Source organism: Grampus griseus, assembly GCF_964374135.1.
Source record: "Grampus griseus genome assembly, chromosome: 20".
In the NCBI taxonomy this organism is placed as follows: Eukaryota; Metazoa; Chordata; class Mammalia; order Artiodactyla; family Delphinidae; genus Grampus; species Grampus griseus.
In genome coordinates, this window is record NC_139014.1 from 29,004,287 (window position 1) to 29,025,623 (window position 21,337).

Here is a 21,337-nt window from a genome sequence, read left to right on the forward strand (position 1 = left end):
GAAACATTCAGATATAAACTCTATGAATACCATTAGCAGAACACCTGTACCACCTCAGGTTAAAATTAAACCCCATTCTTGATAACCTTTTCATAGCTACAGTAACCTCCTACTATTATACCAACCTCCTACTATTGTACCAACCCACTAACCTCATTTACTACATCAGCACTTTCTGAACACAAAATGTCCCGGCTAAAAAAAGACTTCACTGTATAAGTATTAGAAGCACTCACACTATGTTCTCCTCTACTGGAAATTCATAATTCATATTATCATATCAAGGTTCAATTTAAAAATGAGTTTAACCCAGAGTTACACAGGCAACTCTTTTCTTTTGTCATGCTTGAGAAGAATTTATCAGAGAAGAATTAGTCATTAAATATGGTGGTATCATACCTAACCAAAAGGAGGCTTTTTACATAGTTTACATTAAAAACATATAGCTACATGGTTTGACTCTGTGTATAAATATGCAAAGAAGGTGATCAACTAGATTAACAGATATTCTATATGACAGCTGTAATAGTTCAGAAAACAGTTTTGTTTGTTTTTTTTTCAGAAATAGAGCAAGCTACAGCTAGCTTATCACTTCTAAATTAGGTATCTCCAGGGAATTAAGGTCCATGAGTTACTGAGTAGCTTTTAGGCAACTGACAGGTCATACTTCTATTCATTACCAAGCTAAAAGAGACTAATAATTTATCTTTAGTTATGAAGATTAAAACAGTACTACACCTGTTTCTTTTTTCAACCTCAGCAACAAGCTCATCAGTAGAGAATTGACCTCTTACAACAAGAATCAAGTTTTTAATGACATCTTCAGAGCAATCAACATCAAGTAATCCTCCAATAACCACAGGAAGTCGACTTGGATTCACCTATGGTTTAAAAAAAAAAAAGAAGAAGAAGAAGGTCATTACGTTACTAATAAGCAAAACCAAAAGGAGTTTTAAAAAATAAAACTCATTTCCCTCTTCAAGCTCAGTTTTAAAATTCAGTAATAAACTGAGTCTAAATTTACAACTAGACAAAGATATTTAGCAGGAAGTCTGCCTTGGTTAATTAATTACTTCAGCATTGCTCCAAAGGACAAATAAGTCCAAAGAAGCTAAAGTCACAGAATGACTGTGAAAACAAAAGGCCTCCATCATAGCAAAACTGCCTTTCTATTTCTGGAGTTAGAAGGTGAAGTTTCTAATATCTTTATTTAAGATGGTTTTAATACTATGCTTTGCAGCCTATGGCCTCCATACGGATACCACAAAGGCTATCAAATAAGTAGGGTGTAGGCCACTCAATTTTTTCAACTACAGCAGTTCTGTTTTGTTTTACCTACTTGGAATGCACGTAAAATTTTAATCAAAGAAAGGATTCTGCTGGAAAAAAAAAAAAGTTGAAAGCCATTGTAGCAGACCACTCTTACTGGACACAGAGTTTCAAAAGGATGAAGATTTCCAGTGTGAGCAGTAAAATCTACAAGATTATATTTTAAAGTTATCTAAGTATTACTTACCTTCTGTACATATATCTCTATATACTTTTGAAGATTATTTCTATATAAATAGAGCACCAAATCATGGACAAAGTCAAATCGATCACACACAATGATAAGTGGTAACTGATCTGTTAGCTTTGCTTCCTGGAAAAAAAAAAAGAAACCTTAATTTTCTTCTTCTGTGAGTTTATCAGTGTAAAATATGAGAATCTGTTCTACACTTGTGGGAGAGGCTCACATAAACTTGGCTACTCTTAAAAGTGCCCAACCCAGTTTCCATAAATTTTTATGAAGTAATACCTAGAGTCACAGCAAAATACCAGGTCCTTTCCACATACAATCCTTTACAAAAAAAGTAACAAGACTTGTGAGCCATCAGTGGCGCTCAGGATATAAAATCATTATACTGGGACTACTTTCATTAATAGTAACAACTGAATTTGTAGTTGATTTAAGAGGTATAGTCACACTGTCAAAATTAGGCATATTGGCTCACTTTTGTTTCAAACTGATGACTTTTTACCCCTCCCCATTCCAATCTATATGGCCGTCTTCTAACACTGTTATAATGAAGCCTAAAAGGAGCAGCATGATAGTGATGGCCATGAATTTAAATATACCACATGTTGCTATAAAAAAAAAAAAAAGATTTAAAAGATAAAAAGCATTTAAAGCATCTTTAAATTGCCAACTGCTTTTACCGTTACAAATACCAAGCTATAATCCTACTTACAGATTGACATAGATGTTATAGACAGGTAGGTAACACCTGTACTGGGCATTTACCTGATACATGTCCTGTTACATTCCACAGACATTAGGTACAGCACAAAAAACAACAGTTTCCATCAGGAATTCATTTATATACAGTGAAACATTCCTCAGTAAATGATTCCTCTATGGATTGTCTACTGAAGAAGAACTAAGCAGGACAGGACTTTCCTCAATGACAGCCACAAAAAACGTTATTTGCAAGGCTAGAATAAATCCTAAGTCTAGCACTTATAAGTCACCCAATTATAAACAATTATAATTAATCTATGAAGTGTTCAGAGAACACTAAACTAAATCTGGAGTCATAAGAAATCCTGAATTAAACAAACAAACAAACAAAAAAATGGCTGTAAATCTGAAGTGGAAGTCCAGCTGCAGATTTTTCCCATCAAGGAAAGTCTAAAGCAAGTATTATTTAGCACCATGGAAACTCTGTACTAAGAGCTGCTATAATCATTTCTAAAGAGAATGTTTGATCTACCTATGCAAAAGATTTTAGCAGGCCAAGTTTTTCCTACTAAACACACATCAACACACTAATCTTCTTTATCTTGTTTAATATACATATAAAATATTACCTTCTGCATTTTACCACTTAGGGAGAAAACATACTTGGCAAGTAATCTAAGATTACTTAGGTATTCTAGTCTCACGCGTGGATGGTTTAAGATTTCTGCTGCAAAAGACAACTATTTGTATTCACAAAGAAAATTTAAATTTGAAAAAAGCAGACAAAAACTGGGATACTTTCTTGATTACCTAAATTTGCATATGATTTCATATATGAAAATAATGCTATTAATATTTAAAATTTTTATTTAAAGGTTACCCTTTAGGTATTATGATTAGAAATTTTAGGATCAAAATTGCAATTATATAAACATATTCAGGTTTTCTTAAACGTAAAGTTTGGAGATATAGCAGGGAACAAAGTAAGCATTCCCCAAAGAGACTTACATTCTAGTGGGAAGAGACAATGCTAAGTGTTATAAAGAAAAAGAGAACAAGACAAGGGGGAAGTGAGGATGGAACTGGAATAGATTTTATTTTAGACAGGGTAATCTGAGACATCCTTTCTCGTGACATTTGACTGGAAATCTGAAAGAAGGTAAGGGAGCAGGTCATGAAGGTCTGAGAGGTAAGTGGGAAAGGGCACAAGCAAAGGCCCTGGGGCAGCAGAGGGTTTGGGGAGTTCCAGGAATAGCAAGCAGGCCAGTGAGGTTGAAACAAAACCTGGAAAATAAGATCAAAGGTAGCAAGAGGCATGGGTCTAAAGAACAGTTTTACATTTTCTATGCAAGGCTACAGTTCCACAAGGTTAGGGCACGAGCCAAATAATGCTACTGACACTATTTCATCCTGCTTACAGGTTACTCTAAAGGAGAACTCATATTCTATCAACCTCTGTATTCCTGGTGGCTAGCATGTAATTGGCACTTGTCTAATGTTCAAGATTAGATTCAGAGAAGTATTTTTCTTATTATCACAGTTTGCATACAACACCAGTTATAATACAGCTAGTAACTCCAAAATGAAGTTTAATAACAGTGATGATGAAATGTAGCAACCTGCTACAAACTACAGATCAATAAGGAAAGTGAGTAAATGGTTTAGTATGTTCATTCTCATTACTGGGGTGAAAGGCTGAATATCCAACAGTAGCATATTAGCACTGAGCTCCCATCTCAGATTATTTAATGATAAGAGACTAGGTTTTTTCCTCTAACTCAGGCTGGTATTAAAATTCCTTCAAGGAGTCAGGAATAACTTAAAACCAAAAAGAAACAAAACTTGCCTGCTAGAAAGGCTGACAATACGTTATTTCCAAGGCCCACCAACACAGCTTATTAACCATGGTTATCACTTGAACACCTATGGCATACAAGGTACTTGATAAACACAGCTTGTGGTTGAAGAAACCAAGGCTGAGGCACCTTAGTTAACTGGCCTGAGGTTAACAGCTTTATAGAAAGAAAAGGAATTTGAACCATGTCTGACTTTTCAAAAGCCCATAATTCACATCCACTCTCCTCTATTAGACTTGTATCCAATTCACAAGTATGGAGGGGGATTCCTCATCTAATTAGATCTCATGGAATAAGCAATGTAAGACGGCCACATCCTAGTTTCCTGAGGGTTTTTTATGAAGCTCAAGGTCATCATAATTAGGTGAAAATAGTTAACTTAGTCCTGCTTTACATATATATGACAACTCAAATATTACAACCCAATGCTCAAGAAATTACAATTGAAGCATAAAAGCTGAGAGCTTAATGAAAACAAATCAGTGTGGATCTGGTAGTATTTTTAAAAAAAGGAAACAGTACTGTCACTCAAAGGAGGAACTGGACTGGTGTTATGGGTACACTAGTCAAGCATAGAGTATCAAATCTTTCTCATTTGGACGTTTTTTTTCTGACACCAGGAAGTCATGGGTTCAAACATATACTAGCCAGGCTCCGCAGAATATTCATGATGGCCAAGACATTATAAAGCTATACTTCTGGGGAATGTTTATCTTTTAATATAAAACATAGGGCAACTTCAGCACTTTAACTACATCATTACACTAAAACACCTAGGGGTTTAGCTATTTAATCTAGGTATTAAGTTCTTCAGAAGAAGAATCAGCTAAAACAACTATAGATTATCTAAAAATGATCAGTGTAGGAGTAAGAAAAGCCTGTTCTTTCCTACTAAATTGCACAATGAACATTTTGGTTTTAGTTTCAATCTAAAATTCTTCCAGAGGAAAAAAATACTTAAGAACTTTATATACAATCTCTGGAATCATTTAATATATTTTTAATATAAATGTAAAATACGTAAATATGTATTTTGGGGGGATCTGAATGTTCTGTAGTTTTCCTAATTTTTATAAACGACTACCAATTTTAAAGTCTTACCTTCCTCACAAAGTAATTAGTAGGTATGAGAATAAAGGTAAAGTTAAGTTAACCATTAAACAAAAATTAACTGCCCTCAGGTATGCTGTAAAGGTCTAAGAATCTTCAAACAATTACTCTTCATTCCAACACAGGCAGTTCTTACTTCTCCATAACCAAATTCGTGTCACAAAGCTGAGGGTTTTTTTGTTCAATTGTACCTTCAATTTATGAATTACACATGATTAATATTTAGTTTCTAGAGTTAGGCTAGTCAACGACAGAGATTAACCTATGTCCTTTACACAACAGAACCCTTTGCATATAATACAGGCCCCTTAAAATAACACTGAGGGCAAGCTGATCTTAATATTCAAAAAGAGCCTAAATGATATTCTAAACACTGAGCATCTACAATCATTTTTCAAAAATTTTCTTCTAAAATTAAAGTGAAAGAAAGGAAATTCCTTAGAGATAGTGTTATTTTCCTCTTCATTTAAACAGATGGTCATTCTTAAGTATTACTTACCAATTTCCTTCCTTATTTCAAAGGAAACCACAGAATATTAAATTTGGAAGAAATAATTCAGCATACAATTTGAGAATGCTAAGAATTTCACTTTTAGGGGAAAAAAATATTTTAAAACTGTGAGCAAACCTTTGCAGAACTGCCGATCTTCAACCCAACCAGAAAATGCATTACTCTTACCTTGAGAAAATTCTTGACTCGCTCAGGATCATAGCAGTTGCTTTCTCTGCAGATTCTTTCTACTTCTTTGATCTGCCCTGTCTTGCAAGCTGCCTGAATATATTTAAAGTGCACATCTGGGTCCTGACTAAAGTTAACAATGGATCCCAGAAAATAAAAAAGACCTTAAAGAAACAAATAATTGAAATTAAGCACAGGTGTACCTTTGAGAACGACAGACCTGAAAAATACTTAAGCAATTAAAAAACATTATGTCAATTATACCTCAATTTAAAAAACAAGCAAAAACCCCCACAGTTATACTGAATAGTCCCAAATAAAAACTGGTTGCTCAAAAAGCTCAATAAGAATATTAAATAGTCCACTAATCAGTTCAATAAATGGATTTGTACTTTAATCCCTACAGAACAGAAAATTCAATGTTTTCTAGTAGTTGAGAAATAGGTGACAGCTATTTAATATCAAAGCTAATTATCATACCATATTCCATATGAGAAATTTTAAATGAAGTCCACTATAGCAGGTGTTTCTCTATACGCAGTTAATAGGAAACACACAAAAGTAGCTTAAAAAGAATTTAATGCAGTGCCGTTCAACAGAATTTTCTGCAATGATGCAAATATTCTATATCTACACTATCTAATACAGTAGCCACTAACCACACGTGGCTATTGAGCACCTGAAATGTAGCTAGTGTGACTGAAGAACTAAATTTTTAATTGTATTCAATTTTAATTACTTTAAATTTACATAGCTACATGTGGCTAGTGGCTACTGTACTGAATGAACAGTATAAATGTAGTGCACAGTTAACACAGAAACTGAAAAAATTAAGAAAACTAGTAGGAATCGCTTATTCCTTCTGTCTAGAGCAGTACTACAAGAAGAGGGAAGAAAAGGTAAGTAGAGACCAGATATTTAGCTAATGAACCTAAAAGCCACCAACAGTGATTACATTAATACTCAGCATAGGGCTTCCCTGGTGGCGCAGTGGTTGAGAGTCCACCTGCCGACGCAGGGGACACAGGTTCGTGCCCCGGTCCAGGAAGATCCCACAAGCCGTGGAGCGGCTGGGCCCGTGAGCCATGGCCGCTGAGCCTGCACGTCCGGAGCCTGTGCTCCGCAACGGGAGAGGCCCGCGTACCGCAATTAAAAAAAAAAAAAAAAAAAAACTCAGCACAACAGTGGTTCTCAACTGGGGGCAAGATGGTTTTCTTCCCAGGAGACATTGAGCAAGGTCTGGAGACATTTTAGTGGTCACAATTGGTGGAGCTGATGCTCCTGGCATCCAGTGGACTGAAGCCAGCAATGCTGCTAAATATCCTGCATGCATACAAAAATGTACCCCCCAACACAACAAATTATCCAGCCCAATATGTCTGTATCGCTGAGGTTGAGAAAACCTGCTACAGGGACAAGTCACAAAATTTCCTTGGCTAGAATCGTTTGCCATTATAAGAGTCAGACAATATAAACACAATCATTACATACCTGATCATTAGTATTTTCATCTTATACAATTATGACAAAGCTACTACATATATTTGTATCTTAAAATTTTGCCTTTAATTCACCTATAAAATATCCATGCAGACAGTCTTCTTCACCGCATGTCCCTGGAACCTGGTATAGAACCTGGTATAGAATATGCCTGACAATAGTTACTGAATAAGACGACTTAAAATATCCCATCAAAGTAAGCTTGTAGAAAGAATTTCCAACAGCCTATGACAAGTCCATATAGCCTATGACACTGTCCGTTTAACAATAACCCTCTTGGCTACCTTAAATAATTTAAAACAACTCAAACTCCTAATTACCTTCAAAACTCTTGAAAGATTCAAAAAGTTCAATCAGAGACTGAGTGGACAGTTGTTCGTGATACTTAGAAGCCACTTGCACACAGATCTGTAGATTCTGACGAATATTGGCAGATAGCATGGCTCTGAGGCATTCCAGGGAGTCTTCTACTGATAAGGACCCAAAGTAATTCACTAACCACTAGAGGACAAAATAAATAAGTAAATAAATAAATGAAACAATGTTAAACCTAATGGTGGTATGAAATTACTATCATTCAGTAACACAAACACATTTTCGGTATACCAATTAATCATAACTAATAGTTAGGTAAGAGCCTAAAATACCTCAGGGTTAAGAAGATGGGTATGAACAACTGCACGCTTTATATCATATAAGTCAGTGAAGTGTTCTAAAGCACGCTGCAGGAGGCCCGCCTTCTCACACAGCTGAGCGATATGAGCCCGGTCATAATGCGTGAACATCTGATTCCCTAGAATAGCATCTGCGACCTATAAAACCATAAAAAGGATGAGCTTTTTTTACTACTCCATTTATATCAGTAACTCCATATGCAGATTACATATTAAGATTCAACAGTGAATTAATTGGTAAAGGAGAGAAAGTACAAAAGAATGTTAGCTAAATTTTCTAAAATGAGGAACAGGCATGTCAGTAGCTTCAAATAATCTAAGAAGCTCTGAATAACTACAAAAGCAGTGTTGGAAACATGCCTAGAAAGCATGAAAACACGTACTTGAGGTGCATGCATAAGGTTCATCTCAAGCAACCTTGTCTGTAAAGGACCTTCAGATGGGCGATTATTCTTCAGTGCATCAAGCAAGAATGCAGTACACTGCTGAATTAGATTGTATTCCATAAACACATCGACAATCTGCAAAAAAAAGATTTAAAGGAAATTGTTTTAAGATACTTAAAAGCTGCTTTATGATACTGTTGACAATATATGTAAATGAAAGGAAATGAAACATTATCTCTTTCTTCACATATAAAACACTGCCAGATCAAATCCCAGATTTAAAGAATATTATTTGGACAGCATAACGTCATAATTTAAGAGTAAGTTTTTGTCTTCTGGAGTTACTTTTAGTTCTAGTAAAAACAACCACAAAATATTTCAAGATACTATATAATAGCAGAATATAAATTGATAGATTTAAAATTTTGATGACTGATTGATTGATGCATGCATGCATGCATGCATGCCACGCCACACGGCATGCAGGACCTTAGTTCCCCGACCAGGGATCGAACCCGTACCCCGTGTGGTGGAAGCACGGACTCCTAACCACTGGACCGCCAGGGAATTCCCTGATGAACTATTTAAAATATACAAAAGCATAAAAATGAAAGAGTCTGTGACTCCCACTTCATATATGCATCTCTTCCCTCTCCCTTCACCTAGTGGCAGCGGCTATCCTTTGTGTTTTATTATTCCCATATATTTTTCATATTTTTAACACATATACCACTCTAAATGAGATGGTATTTGTTCTGCATGTTTTAGAACTGTATATAGATGGTATCTGACTGTCCACTCTTCTGCAACTTGCTTTTTTGGTAACGTACTTAAGGTTTATCTATGTAGATCAACACAGCTCTAATTTCTACAGATAAAAAAGTTAACCCATTCTTCTCCAAAGTTGTTTAAACTCAGATCTCCCCCATTCTCTATACTTCTACAAAATACATTTTAACTCCTTTACCTGTGTGATATCAGCAAGAGGTTCTTCATCCTGAACTAACATTTGAGCAAACTGCTGCCCCTGATCTGGACTGATTCGCATAACATTTCTCAGCAGAAAGATCCAGTCTGGAGTATATCCAACCTACAAAGAGACAAAAACTTAAGCCCTTCTACAAAGTTCCATTTTTATATCATTTAAAGGCTTTTTCTGCAATAGAATCTTGCTACTACAGACAGAGTTAATGGTGAAAATACAAATTCAGTTTTAACTTAGATGCTCAATTTGATCTTGGTTTATACAAGACAAATAGACACCTTGGTGATAACATATTTGAACAAATAGCTATACATTTTTATAATTGGCTTATTCAGTCTCATTGACCACCAAAAAAATCTGTTCTAACAGGTTAAACATGCCCTAGCAGCTTAAATTCTATAAGCCATGCAAGAGTAACTGTCTCCATTTTTGAAGTGTAATTCTATATGCGAGCCATAACAGCATTTTTATACTTTTCCAAGTAATTATAAATATTTAAGGAAATTCACTATTAAAGTCACTGAGAGTTACTATAAGCTAATTTCTCTCTTAATGTTTTAATGAATTTATGTGGAGAATCTGTTTCATTGAACTCACTTTTTTAGCATATAAAACAATCTTCTGGACTTGACCTGTTTCTGCAAAGCACTGAATGACTTTATTTGGCACATTAGCCCTTAGGTACACACTAAGTGCCAATGTAGGGTCCACAGATTTCACAAGGTCTCCCAGTTCTTCAGAGCATTCCAGCTGTCCAAAGGAAAAAGAGATTGTTTAGTAAGCCATGAGCTGCTGTATAAATCAGCAATTGACACTACTTCCAATATAAATAAAAACTAACATGACAGGCACTTAGTTTCTCAGTTGTCCCAGAATGTATTATAAATATGCAGGGGTTGTGGTTATAAAGACTCTTGATTTTTTAATTAATTAATTAATTAATTAATGTATTTATTTTTGGCTGTGTTGTCTTCGTTGCCACGTGCAGGCTTTCTCTAGTTGCGAAGAGCAGGGGCTACTCTTCGTTGTGGAGCACGGGCTTCTCATTGAGGTGGCTTCTCCTATTACGGAGCACGAGTTCTAGGCGCACGGGCTTCAGTAGTTGTGGCTCGTGGGCTCTAGAGTGCAGGCTCAGTAGTTGTGGCACACGGGCTTAGTTGCTCCACGGCATATGGGATCTTCCCGGACCAGGGCTCGAACTTGTGTCCCCTGCATTGGCAGGCGGACTCTTAACCACTGCGCCACCAGGGAAGCCCAAGACTCTTGATTTTGTATTCACAGCAATAACTCAGAATTCTCCACACATTCTACTTAATCAAGGATAAAAACCCACCAAGACTTCACATGTACAGATACTACCAATTACCTTGTTAGGAATATAAATACTTAAAAAGCAGAATCTTGCTCCTCTAACTATTGAGAGTATTCAGATATCAGACCCACATGGTCTTAATTTTTCAAGAATAATGCAGCTCCTAATGTAATGTTATGAAATGAAAATCTGACATTCAAGGAGCCAGATGAGGCTTACCATAAAGACCATTACTAAAATTAGGGTATAATCTGTATGTCTGAAGGATCTAAGCTTCATTATCTTCTTGATTTTTGGATTTAAGGTTATAAAGCAGGACATTAATTTCAAGAGGTCAAACAGATAAAAATTTTAGAATTTTTAGGTGGCATACATGCAGATACCCTCCTCTGTACTATTCAACCTGCCTTAGTCAGCTGCCCAATCTGGAAAGCAGCTTCTCTAAAAGAGTTCTGCTTTATATACTAGAGTTGACTTTCTATGATTATCACCGACATTCAATGAGAAGTTCTCTCAGAGTCTACACCTCTCAACCAAACACGCTAACTAATGAAGAGTTGACCAGTGTCCTTTTTACCACAAATGAATCCTATGTGACCATTCGCCAAAAAAGGTAATGATACCCAAAAAGCTTTCACACTTATATTGGTCAACTCAGTTACCTTGGTTGTTCCCATCCTCCCTTATCTTAAGCAATTAGGATGGACCTCAAATACTCGCTATGTGGCTAGTAACTACTCTTCAGCAGACTCCTGTCCAAGCATCCCAACTCCGAAGTACTATCCTCCAATATCCTATAAGACTGCCAGAAGCTGGGTCAAGAAACAAGGACTTACAATTAGTAATGTAAAAATATAACCAACATAACACTAAAGCCAAAAGGTCTAACATTAAAAGTTATTCAGTACTCAGAGTGCTATAAAGAGTACCACCTCAGTTCTTGACACTGGCATAAGACATGGCAATTCAATATTGCCACTTTGTGGAGAAAAGTATGAAAGGAATAATACCACTAAAGGATTGTTTAAACTTGTTAGTTGCCTTACAAATAAGCCACATTTTCCATAATGTGCTCCAGAAAACATAATACCATTAGATACTCTATGTAAAAAGAAATTAGTAAGTACTGAGTGAATTTAAAAGGCATAGAGAAATCTTACAGTAAAGAAAGCTGGTTAACAACAGTTTTTAAAGATTTATAGTTAAATAATTTCAAGAAACTAAGTTAAATATTTTTTCAGGTAATGCCAATTAACATTCTGTGAAATCTCTTTGGGAATCTGTATAACTGCTAATTAGACAGCCCTGCTGTCTTGTTAACGTATTTCCGAGCCAACGTTTTATATAACATGTTTCCCTTGCACACCCAAACATGGTTACTAGCAGCAAATATCACAGTTTTGATACCTGGGAAGTTCTACAAGAAAAGATATGATGTTGTATGGTTGAAACTACTGGGCATATCAAGTGTGGGATGTGGGAGAAAGGAATACATTCTTAGGTCCAAGTGAGTGTTACATACGTTGACAAATATGAATGCGCAAAGCATCTCACACTAAGCTTTTCCTAAAGCAAAAGGATAGCAATTTGCTTCCAGATTAGTAGTTTTAACCACCAAGCAAGTAATCCTGGATTCCATTTTAAAATAGATATCCTACCCTCAACATGCCACAAAATAAATACATTTTCAAAAGGAAACAAGTTTATGCATCTCATGCAATGTTTATTCTTGTTCTATTCCTACAAGCAATAAATAATGGATGGAAACGTTCTGGCACAGCCTATGTTTTTAACTTGCTAACATCGTATTTAATCAAAGCGAAAATATGTTAACAGAAGTTAATATACCTTATCTTCTTTTAACCATTTCTCCAAAAGCTGTTTCCGCCCTTGCTGAAGTACAGGCCTACACAGTTCTAAGGATTCATATTTGTTTAGCTGGCCCTGGTCCAAAAGGATTCCAAAGTACTGAAGTAGGGGAGAAGTTTGACCTGGCTGAGCTGGGACACTCTGGAACCGACGGATGGTGTCTGGGGTACGAAGGATTCCCTTTAAGAAACAGAAATGTTACAGACTCCTTTTAAAGATGATCCAACATCACACTAATAACTCCATGGGTCTCTTAAGTCAATTTTAAAGGCATGATTCCATCTACTAAAACCAAACCTCAAATCTTCAATATATTGAATAGTAAAGATTCAGTCACACTTCTGGTTCAATGTTATGAGATTATCCTGAATCAGGAACATACCAACCTAATTATAATAATGTCAATGTGTAAGACAATAATAGTTACAACTAGATATTATTCCAGGTTCACATTAGGTTAAGTGGAAATTTCATTACACTGCTCAGGGAGTAAGGTGTTAATTCAGTCCAACATAATACAAAGGTGATGAGGATAAATTCAGCTCAACTTGAGACAACTCTTCCTACCATAAATTGAACAGGATGTGTTTAATTTTCAACTCTTAGAAATAAAATCAGTAGCTATCACAGATAAGATCAAACAGTATAACAACTGAGTAACTAAACAGTATTACATCTATGTAAATCACAGCTTGTTAGATCTATATATCATTCTGACATCCTGGGTTTTAAAAAGCTACCCAAATCTAGAGCACAGAAAAGTAATTAAATCTAGAGGTACTGACAAGTAACTCATTCTACTGGAAAACACATCCTAAAAAAGGTTAGTTTCTCTGTGGAAAGCTGGTTCTAGTTCTAACTAACAGTATTAGAAATAGAGCATATTAGCATTAATCCAATCATGGCAACTTCACTTTCATAACTATTTACCTTTGGTGCATTAGCAGCCACCTTTGCTGCCTCTGAGTAATTTCCCTGGGCAAAAAGAGCATTAAATTTCCGGGCAAAGAGTTCTTCAGCACCAGCCAAGTTGTTACGTACAGCCATTCTCAGGGCCAAATCAGGATTTTGTAGGACATTGGTGATATAAGGAATTATGTTTTCTTCTTCCACACATACTGAGAGAACCTGCAATTTAAGATCTAATGAATAGCTGCAATGTGTTCATGTGAGCATCAGTGAAACCAAATCCATTTAGAGCTGATGACTACTGAGTCACAAAGGTAATAAAACTGTGACAGCTGCTTTCTTATTGCCATTAAAAAAAAGAAAAAAGAAAAAAAAAGAGGGCAGAAAAGACTAAAGGGTACTAAGCTATTTGCGGGTTCCTAAAATATGGCCATCTTATAATATAAATAACTCCCCACTTCATACTGTCCAAACTCTAACTGCTTTGCTACCATTCATTCATTCTTAACATGGTATGAGTTCATCTGGAAGAAGTTTAAGGTACATTCCTTCTAACTCTAGTATTTTTCAGTAATGTTAATTACATTTACATTCCCAGAGTCCAGATTATATACTCAATGAGGGGAGGACCACTGAATCCTCAGGCACCTTATATACTGCAAGGTATACAGTAGGTACTTAATAAATGTGGCACCAGTGAAGAGGAACTTCTAATTGCTTCTTTTTGAAGAACAATTATCTACCCTCAGTCCTCCTAATAAGTCACAGAACACTGCTTAAAAGCTGAATTCCTGTCAATTGCCAAAGAGAAAGGGAGCCCTTCACTATGCATCCATTCCTCTCCCCAACACCAGAGCGGGTATACATCCCAGTAAACTACTTATATTACCCCTAACAGCAGTTCTCATACTATTATTTCTCATCTAAGTGTTTCTCAGTCACTATTCCACATAAGGAAAGGGACTTATCTTTGTTTAATTGTATTATTAGCACCAGGCAGTGTTTAGCACAAAGTAAATGCTTAATATTTGTTAAATAAATGAGAACTCAATAACCAAACAGATAGGTAATATCGATTTGCCTGTTCTATTATTCCTTTTGAGGAAAGTAAAAAAATTTTAACCTCCGAAATTCTTTCATTTCTACAGATCTGACCCCCATCGCCAAAAGCTTAGGACATCTTATATCTGCAATGTGTCACTCTACTCCGTATTAAGACACACCTTTTAAAAAAAGGAAGAATTACTTTCTTTATAGTCATTTGCATTCCACCCATCTTTAATTTAATACTTACCTCCTAGGAAAAATAAGGGAGATGAACAAACCCGCTTCTAACTATACTTTCTGTAGTCTTCCCCAAACACCAAACCAGTTTCATCTTTATCCTACTTTTAGACTGTACTAGCAGATTTCTAGAAACCAGTACTTAAGATCTACAGGGGACAAAGAAAGTTCCTGTACTTCTAAGAAGGTTCCTGTACCTTCTAAAGTACTCTGTTCTACCAAGTTCAGAATGTAAGCTAGATATTGGCAACAATGTCATCTTGATCACTTTTGATTTTTCAACCAACAGAAACCACACACTCATTCCTTCAGGGCATAGGTCCAGCTATAGTTGGTTGGCTCTGATCAAAAGAGTAAAGCCCTGAAGCCTAAAGGTTACTGTAAACATTCACCTTCTTATTCAAAGCAGCTGGCACAGAAAATTTGTGGGGGGAAGGGGAGGAAAACAATCAGTAAGTTCCCAGAATTAAAGTTATGAATATTAAATATATATGGTAAAATTATGCAAGATACTTTAGTTCAAATAATAGTCTCAAAAAAAACCCCAAAAAACAGTAGTCTCTGGCTTAACAAATTTATCATTATAAAATTATCACTAACCTAGTTCACCAAAAGACCCATTCATTCTTGATTTTTCCAAGAGAGACACATGCAACTGAATAGATGAACGCTACTAAATTTTTAAAGTAGCTTTTGTGCCAGACACTGACTGGTGTAGAAATACAATTAAACAAAGAAAAGCCCCTTTCCTAAGGGAGAATAGTGACTGAAACAACTGTAATTCATTGTGGTAAGTGCCATGAAGAGGGCTACCTAAGATCTGGGGACATAGAGCAGAAGCACCTAACCAGCTGTGGAATTGAGGGAGAGGATGCGTAAGTAGGGGAAGACTCTCTTTCTCTAGAGTATTTCTCTCTTCATATACATACCATTTTCTGGAAATTAACAGAATAAAGGAGAAAAAACCTATCTACTTCTTTTGCTTACCATCTAGGGAAAATACTTATTTGGAGGAAAACTAGTAAAAGGCAAGGCCAGTAACAGTACTGTTTTTGAAAATTTAACCATTTTTTTTTTTAGGGAAAAAGATACTTCCTGGTATATTTTAAATTACATTAAAACACTAAAACACAGAAAAAGGATCACTTGTGTTAGGTGGTATGAGGAGGTATGTCAAATGTGACAAATTCAGAACAGCTAATATACTCCCTAATTGGATAACTTTTCAAGTACCCTCACTGAACATATCATAGCTACTGTAACATATCACCTTCCAACATTAAACATTTAGTAATAATTAAAGAGGTAGGGAAAAAGATGTAAGAAGAATTCTTTTCCTTGTAGTTGATAATTTGTCTTAGAGAGATCATAGGAAGAAAACCCCTATAAAAAGTATACAATCTCGGAATTCTCGTTGGTCCAGTGGTTAGGACTTGGCGCTTTCACTGCTGGAGTCCGGCTTCAATCCCTGGACAGGTAACTAAGATCCCACAGGCTGCAAGGTGCAGCCAAAAAAAAAAAGTACACAGTCTGTCAAATATGACCCTACTAGTTTCTTTGCATGAAGAGTTACTTCTCTTGATAATAGAGACACACACACAATCCTAGGTGGCTATACTGTATGCCAAATAGTTTCTCTGAGACAGTGTTAAAGAGAGACTGTTATCATATGCTTCTGCATTTTTAGGTATATATTATTTTCTGACATCCAAAGTTACCATTTACTTTTTGAAAAAAGCTAACACTAATAAGTGCTATTTTATTTTATCACTTAATTTAATTTTCAAGGTTTCCTTACTTGTCCCTTTCTGTTTACTCCAATTATTCCAGCTGTGGCTTCATGAGGTGCAGTGACAAAGATTGTTTCTCCACTGATTCTATTCATGTAGATGCAGGTACCAGTCTCAAGATCATACAGGTGGATATAACCATACTTAGTAATCAAGAATACTACGTCATGCTTTTCACTGATCTGTATAAAGAAAATCAACAGTTCAGTAAAATAATGAATCTATAAACAGAAAATTTAGTCCAATTCCATTTTAGAGATGGTGAAATTCTAGAACTTTGACAAGAGGCTTACATGAAAAATTAAAAGCTAGTATTTATGGTTTCCTCATTTTTACAGCAAATTCAAATATGGGATATCCCAAGCTCTTACATAAAACACAAGAATATTAATAAACTGTATAAGATAAAAGAGAAAAACATCATACTGAACAACCTGGGATAACCCAATTTATATATTACATTAAAGAAAGAGTATTACTTTACAAAGTTTCACTAACAAACTATTTTTGAGTAAAGGTACCACTTAAATTATATTGACTATCAGTTGTAGTTTTTGAATTGTGTTAAGAGGAGAGATTTTAAGTTCATTTGTTTTGCTTAAAATACCTGCATTGCAACAGGAAAGTCATTTTGTGCTTCTGGAGGAAAGAAAACATCCACTGCCTTCTTTGGAAAGGGTTGGTTCCCTGTAGGTGGTGTGCCAACTTCAATGATATGTAGCTGTTCAAAAGAAAATAAAACTTATGATCAAATGCTAAAAGGACCATAGCAGCTTTATTTGTAGCCCCAAACTAAAAACAACCAAAATGTCCTATGATAGGTGAACATTAAACTATATGGTACAACCATACCATGGAACTCCTCAGTAATAAAATGAACGTTCACGGACACTGTGCCCCGTGAGAACACACACAAAAAAGGCACTCTCAGAAGATCACATACTATATGATTCTGTTTACATAGCATTCTTTTTTTTTTTTTTTTTTGCGGTACGCGGGCCTCTCACTGCTGTGGCCTCTCCCGCCGCGGAGCACAGGCTCCGGACGCGCAGGCCCAGAGGCCATGGCTCACGGGCCCAGCCGCTCCGCGGCACGCGGGATCCTCCCGGACCAGGGCACGAACCCACGTCCCCTGCATTGGCAGGTGGACTCTCAACCACTGCGCCACCAAGGAAGTCCTACATAGCATTCTTGAAGAGACAAAATTCTAGTAATGGAGAGTATTAGTGATTTTCAGGAGTTAAAGATGGTAAGGGAGAGGTAAGTGGTTGTGACTGTAAAGGGGTAGCAAGAGGGAAATCTTTGTGGTGACGGAATAGTATGTACCTTGAATCTATTCATGATAAAATGACACAATTGAACCAATGTCAACTTCTGGTTTATCTACTGTACTACATCGCTATGTAACCTTTGGGGTAAACTAGGTAAAGGGCATGGGATTTCTCTGTACTGTCTTTGCAGCTTCCTATGAATAATATGTATTATTTCAAGATAAAAATTTTAAAAAGTCGGTTGAATAGCTCAATCACACCTCAATCTACTTTAAATTAAGAATGGTGAAACAATATCCACAAAAGGGCTTTTGATTATAATTTAGTTTTTCCAAATAGAAATCTAACTTAAGTTGTTAAATTCTTCTCTGCCCACACCTACTCTAAAGTATGCACTTTAGGTAAGTATGCACTTAAGCTGGCTGAGTTGTCGCTCTAATCACATACACCTCACAAATTTGGATGAGAACATTCTGATTTTAAATGTCCGATGCTTCACATCAGTGAGCGAGGCAAGAGAAAGCAAATAATGTCAATGAAAGAGTATTATATATTTTGGTTAGTCATGTCAAGAATGGACTAAAACAATAAATAATTCCGTTTCCAAGATATATAACCATATGAAAGTTATTAGGGTGGTCTCATCCTTAACTAGGATGACTAGCCATCCAGCTTAAAGGCTATTGATTACCATATTTTAGGCAATCTCTGTCTTGATTTTTAAAAACTACTTAGCATGGAAAAATATTAAGACTTCAGAGATTCTGCTATGGCAATGAGAAAAGCAGTCAAACTGAGTTTCCAGGGGCAGCAGTGCTAACTGTGGCATCCAGCAGTGCAATCATAGCAGCAGCAGGTCCGCAGAGTTCTGTGTCAGGACTTTTGGCTGCTGCCCATTCTCCCTTATTCCTCCTAATTTTCCAAGCTTGGTTCTTAACCTTCCTAGCTATTGAAAACTATCCATTATCCTTTCATTCAATTTTTTATGCTCTAATCAACCACACCCTGTTTCTGTTGTCTGAAACTAAGAACCTTACAAAGTACTTCAATTTGTCCAGGTGATTTCAATGTATAGTCAGCGTTGAGAAGCTCTGATTTAAGGCAATGGTACTGAAATTGTGGTCCACATTCTATCTAGTCACCTAGAGCTTTTAAAATGCACATTATGAGCTCCACTTACTGAATCAGACTCTCTAGATGGAAGGCACACAAATGTACATTTTAGCCACCCTAGTGATTCTTATGCGCAGTAAAGTTGAAAAACATCAAATTAAGGCCTTTGGTAAAGGCAATGAAAATAAAGTCTTACTATAAACAGCTGATACAAATAAGTTGTTAAAGAACATTCATTTTGGACAAGTATCACTAGAAACAGAATTGAAACAAATTAAGTCACCACAAATCTGAATGTTAAAAACAAATTAGCAAGAAAGGGAGAAGACTATTTTGAAATTAGGTAACAAATTAATTAGTAACAGAAAAACAAAAAAGGTAAGTTCTCACTAAAACAATTTCCAAAGGCAAAACTTACCTTCCCTCCAGCTTGACCCCGTACTGCAAAACAAAATAACGTCGATTCTTCCGCATTTCCTTCCATCTTAAACTGTGCGAAGCTAGCCGCATGTCCTTCAATGGGCTGAGACACTTTCCTATCTACAGAATATAACTGCATAGCTCCTACCACACGATTTTGCTACAAAAGATCAAGCAGAATAAAGTTTGGGGACCCAATAACTCCCAGATTCAACAACTACTGAAATAACTAGAATGCCTTACAAGAATTTACAATTCCTTGTTAGTCTCTCAATGTAGATTTGATACCTCTTAATTTAAAATTTAGCTGCAAACACTCTCTTATTAAAGCGTTAACATGAATGTTTAAAATGTGCCTCATATACAACCATCTCTTTACACTATCTTTAAAAAAAGAAAGATATAGGAGTACTCATTTTGCAGTAAATATCCACAATAAATTCCAAATCATTCATACAGGAACTCATTATCCACTCAACCTGCAAATAAGACCTAAAAACACCTTGGTAAGAGTACTCTGAACTGTATGTTAGTATAAAAGCATTAAGCCAGCAACCTCTGTTTCCTAAAAACAAAAAAAAAGGAAGGAAAAAAAAACAGTCTTCCAAAATAAATCAGATTTGCAAAGACAACCTAATTTCAAAATAAACTGCATTCTGAGCCCATTAATTCTCTAAACCTTTTCTTTATTAAAAACTAGAAAAATGTTACCTGTGCAGATATGCCAGTCAGAAGTAACCACTTTTGCTTTGCATCAGTACGATAATTGATAATCTGGCACCCTGCAAGGCTAGAATGACGATCAAACATTTTCACCGGCTGAGACTCTCCTTCCATACTCCAATGATAAACTGCATTGTCCGTAACAAGAGCAACCGTATTCAAAGAGATCCATTTCCAGAAGGTGACATCATCGGTCATGGTATGGGCCTTCATTTTACTTTTCATTTCAATGTTAAATATCTGAAGAGTTTTCCCAGCTAAAAACAAAATTAAGAATTATGAATCACTAAGAAAGCAAAGTTCAGGATAAATTAATATCTAGCTAGACTAGACTCTCTCTGCAGCAAAATCTGTAACCGCCAAACAAAATGGTTCTATCATGAGACTAATAACCAACTACAGAAGTCACACTGACAGACTAGCAACCATTGAAGAGATAGCTGAAACTGGGTAGTCTACACCTGTGATGCAAAAACTCTATCACCTCTAATCAAGACATTTTAAACAGACAGTATGACTTCCAGAGAATTCTAAATCTCAACTAATGAGTCTAAAGAACAGCTCACTTAACAATGGAAAACAAGTTGTAATCTTCATGCTTAATTAAGAATGCTTACCCATAAAGTGAGTTAGTGGTAGGTACACAGAACAAAGCAAATCTGATTCAAGCACATGGGGAAAATGTCTACTTTTTAAAAGGCAGCCTTCCCCGCCCCACCCCCACCCCCCCACCATTCAACTAAATCTCGTGGAAACTTCTCTTTGGAAGAGGATATACTTCAACTCTACCTTGTACCACTAGCACATAAGAGAAGTGCATGCTACGTTTAGTTGGTTTAAGATACAAAGGGAAGGTAGGGGTGCTGGAGAAAAGGAGAGGGAGACAAAGGAGGACAGTTTCAGATGTTAATATACTAGAGCTAAGAACAAAATTCAAGCTTCATCCAATTAAGACAGCAAACATTTAGTAAAAGAAGGATGAAATTTGCCTTGAATGTTAACAGTTCACTGAGTCAGATGCAAAGGCTTGTACTTATAATTTGAAATCCATCACAGTCCGAAAAGTGATTTGGTTTAAATGACTAGAGGTCAAAAGCCCACGGCTGACACTAGGCTATCTAATTCAGATTAGTCCTTGGAGACTAAGGAAAACTCCATTACTGAGCCATAGAGAATCTGGCTCCTGAAGAACAAAAATTATAAGATAGTATGGAGGTGAGAGTGGGGGTCGAGAG

General features: G+C 36.1%; 1 protein-coding gene across 4 annotated transcripts in view; it reads right to left on the reverse strand.

Annotated features, from left to right (window-relative positions):
• Window positions 1-21,337, reverse strand: part of CLTC (clathrin heavy chain) — a 65,072-nt gene that overhangs the window by 22,355 nt on the left and 21,380 nt on the right. For all 4 annotated transcript variants that reach the window (XM_082678434.1, XM_082678433.1, XM_082678432.1 and 1 more), the window contains exons 3-16: window positions 20,091-20,359; window positions 19,378-19,539; window positions 17,183-17,296; window positions 16,584-16,757; window positions 13,523-13,720; window positions 12,572-12,772; window positions 10,009-10,161; window positions 9,394-9,516; window positions 8,424-8,561; window positions 8,014-8,178; window positions 7,687-7,867; window positions 5,867-6,030; window positions 1,517-1,642; window positions 739-881 (exon numbers count right to left, since the gene is read on the reverse strand). In XM_082678434.1, coding sequence (XP_082534560.1) covers window positions 739-881; window positions 1,517-1,642; window positions 5,867-6,030; window positions 7,687-7,867; window positions 8,014-8,178; window positions 8,424-8,561; window positions 9,394-9,516; window positions 10,009-10,161; window positions 12,572-12,772; window positions 13,523-13,720; window positions 16,584-16,757; window positions 17,183-17,296; window positions 19,378-19,539; window positions 20,091-20,359 — 2,311 coding nt within the window. The remainder of the gene's footprint in view (window positions 1-738; window positions 882-1,516; window positions 1,643-5,866; window positions 6,031-7,686; window positions 7,868-8,013; window positions 8,179-8,423; window positions 8,562-9,393; window positions 9,517-10,008; window positions 10,162-12,571; window positions 12,773-13,522; window positions 13,721-16,583; window positions 16,758-17,182; window positions 17,297-19,377; window positions 19,540-20,090; window positions 20,360-21,337) is intronic.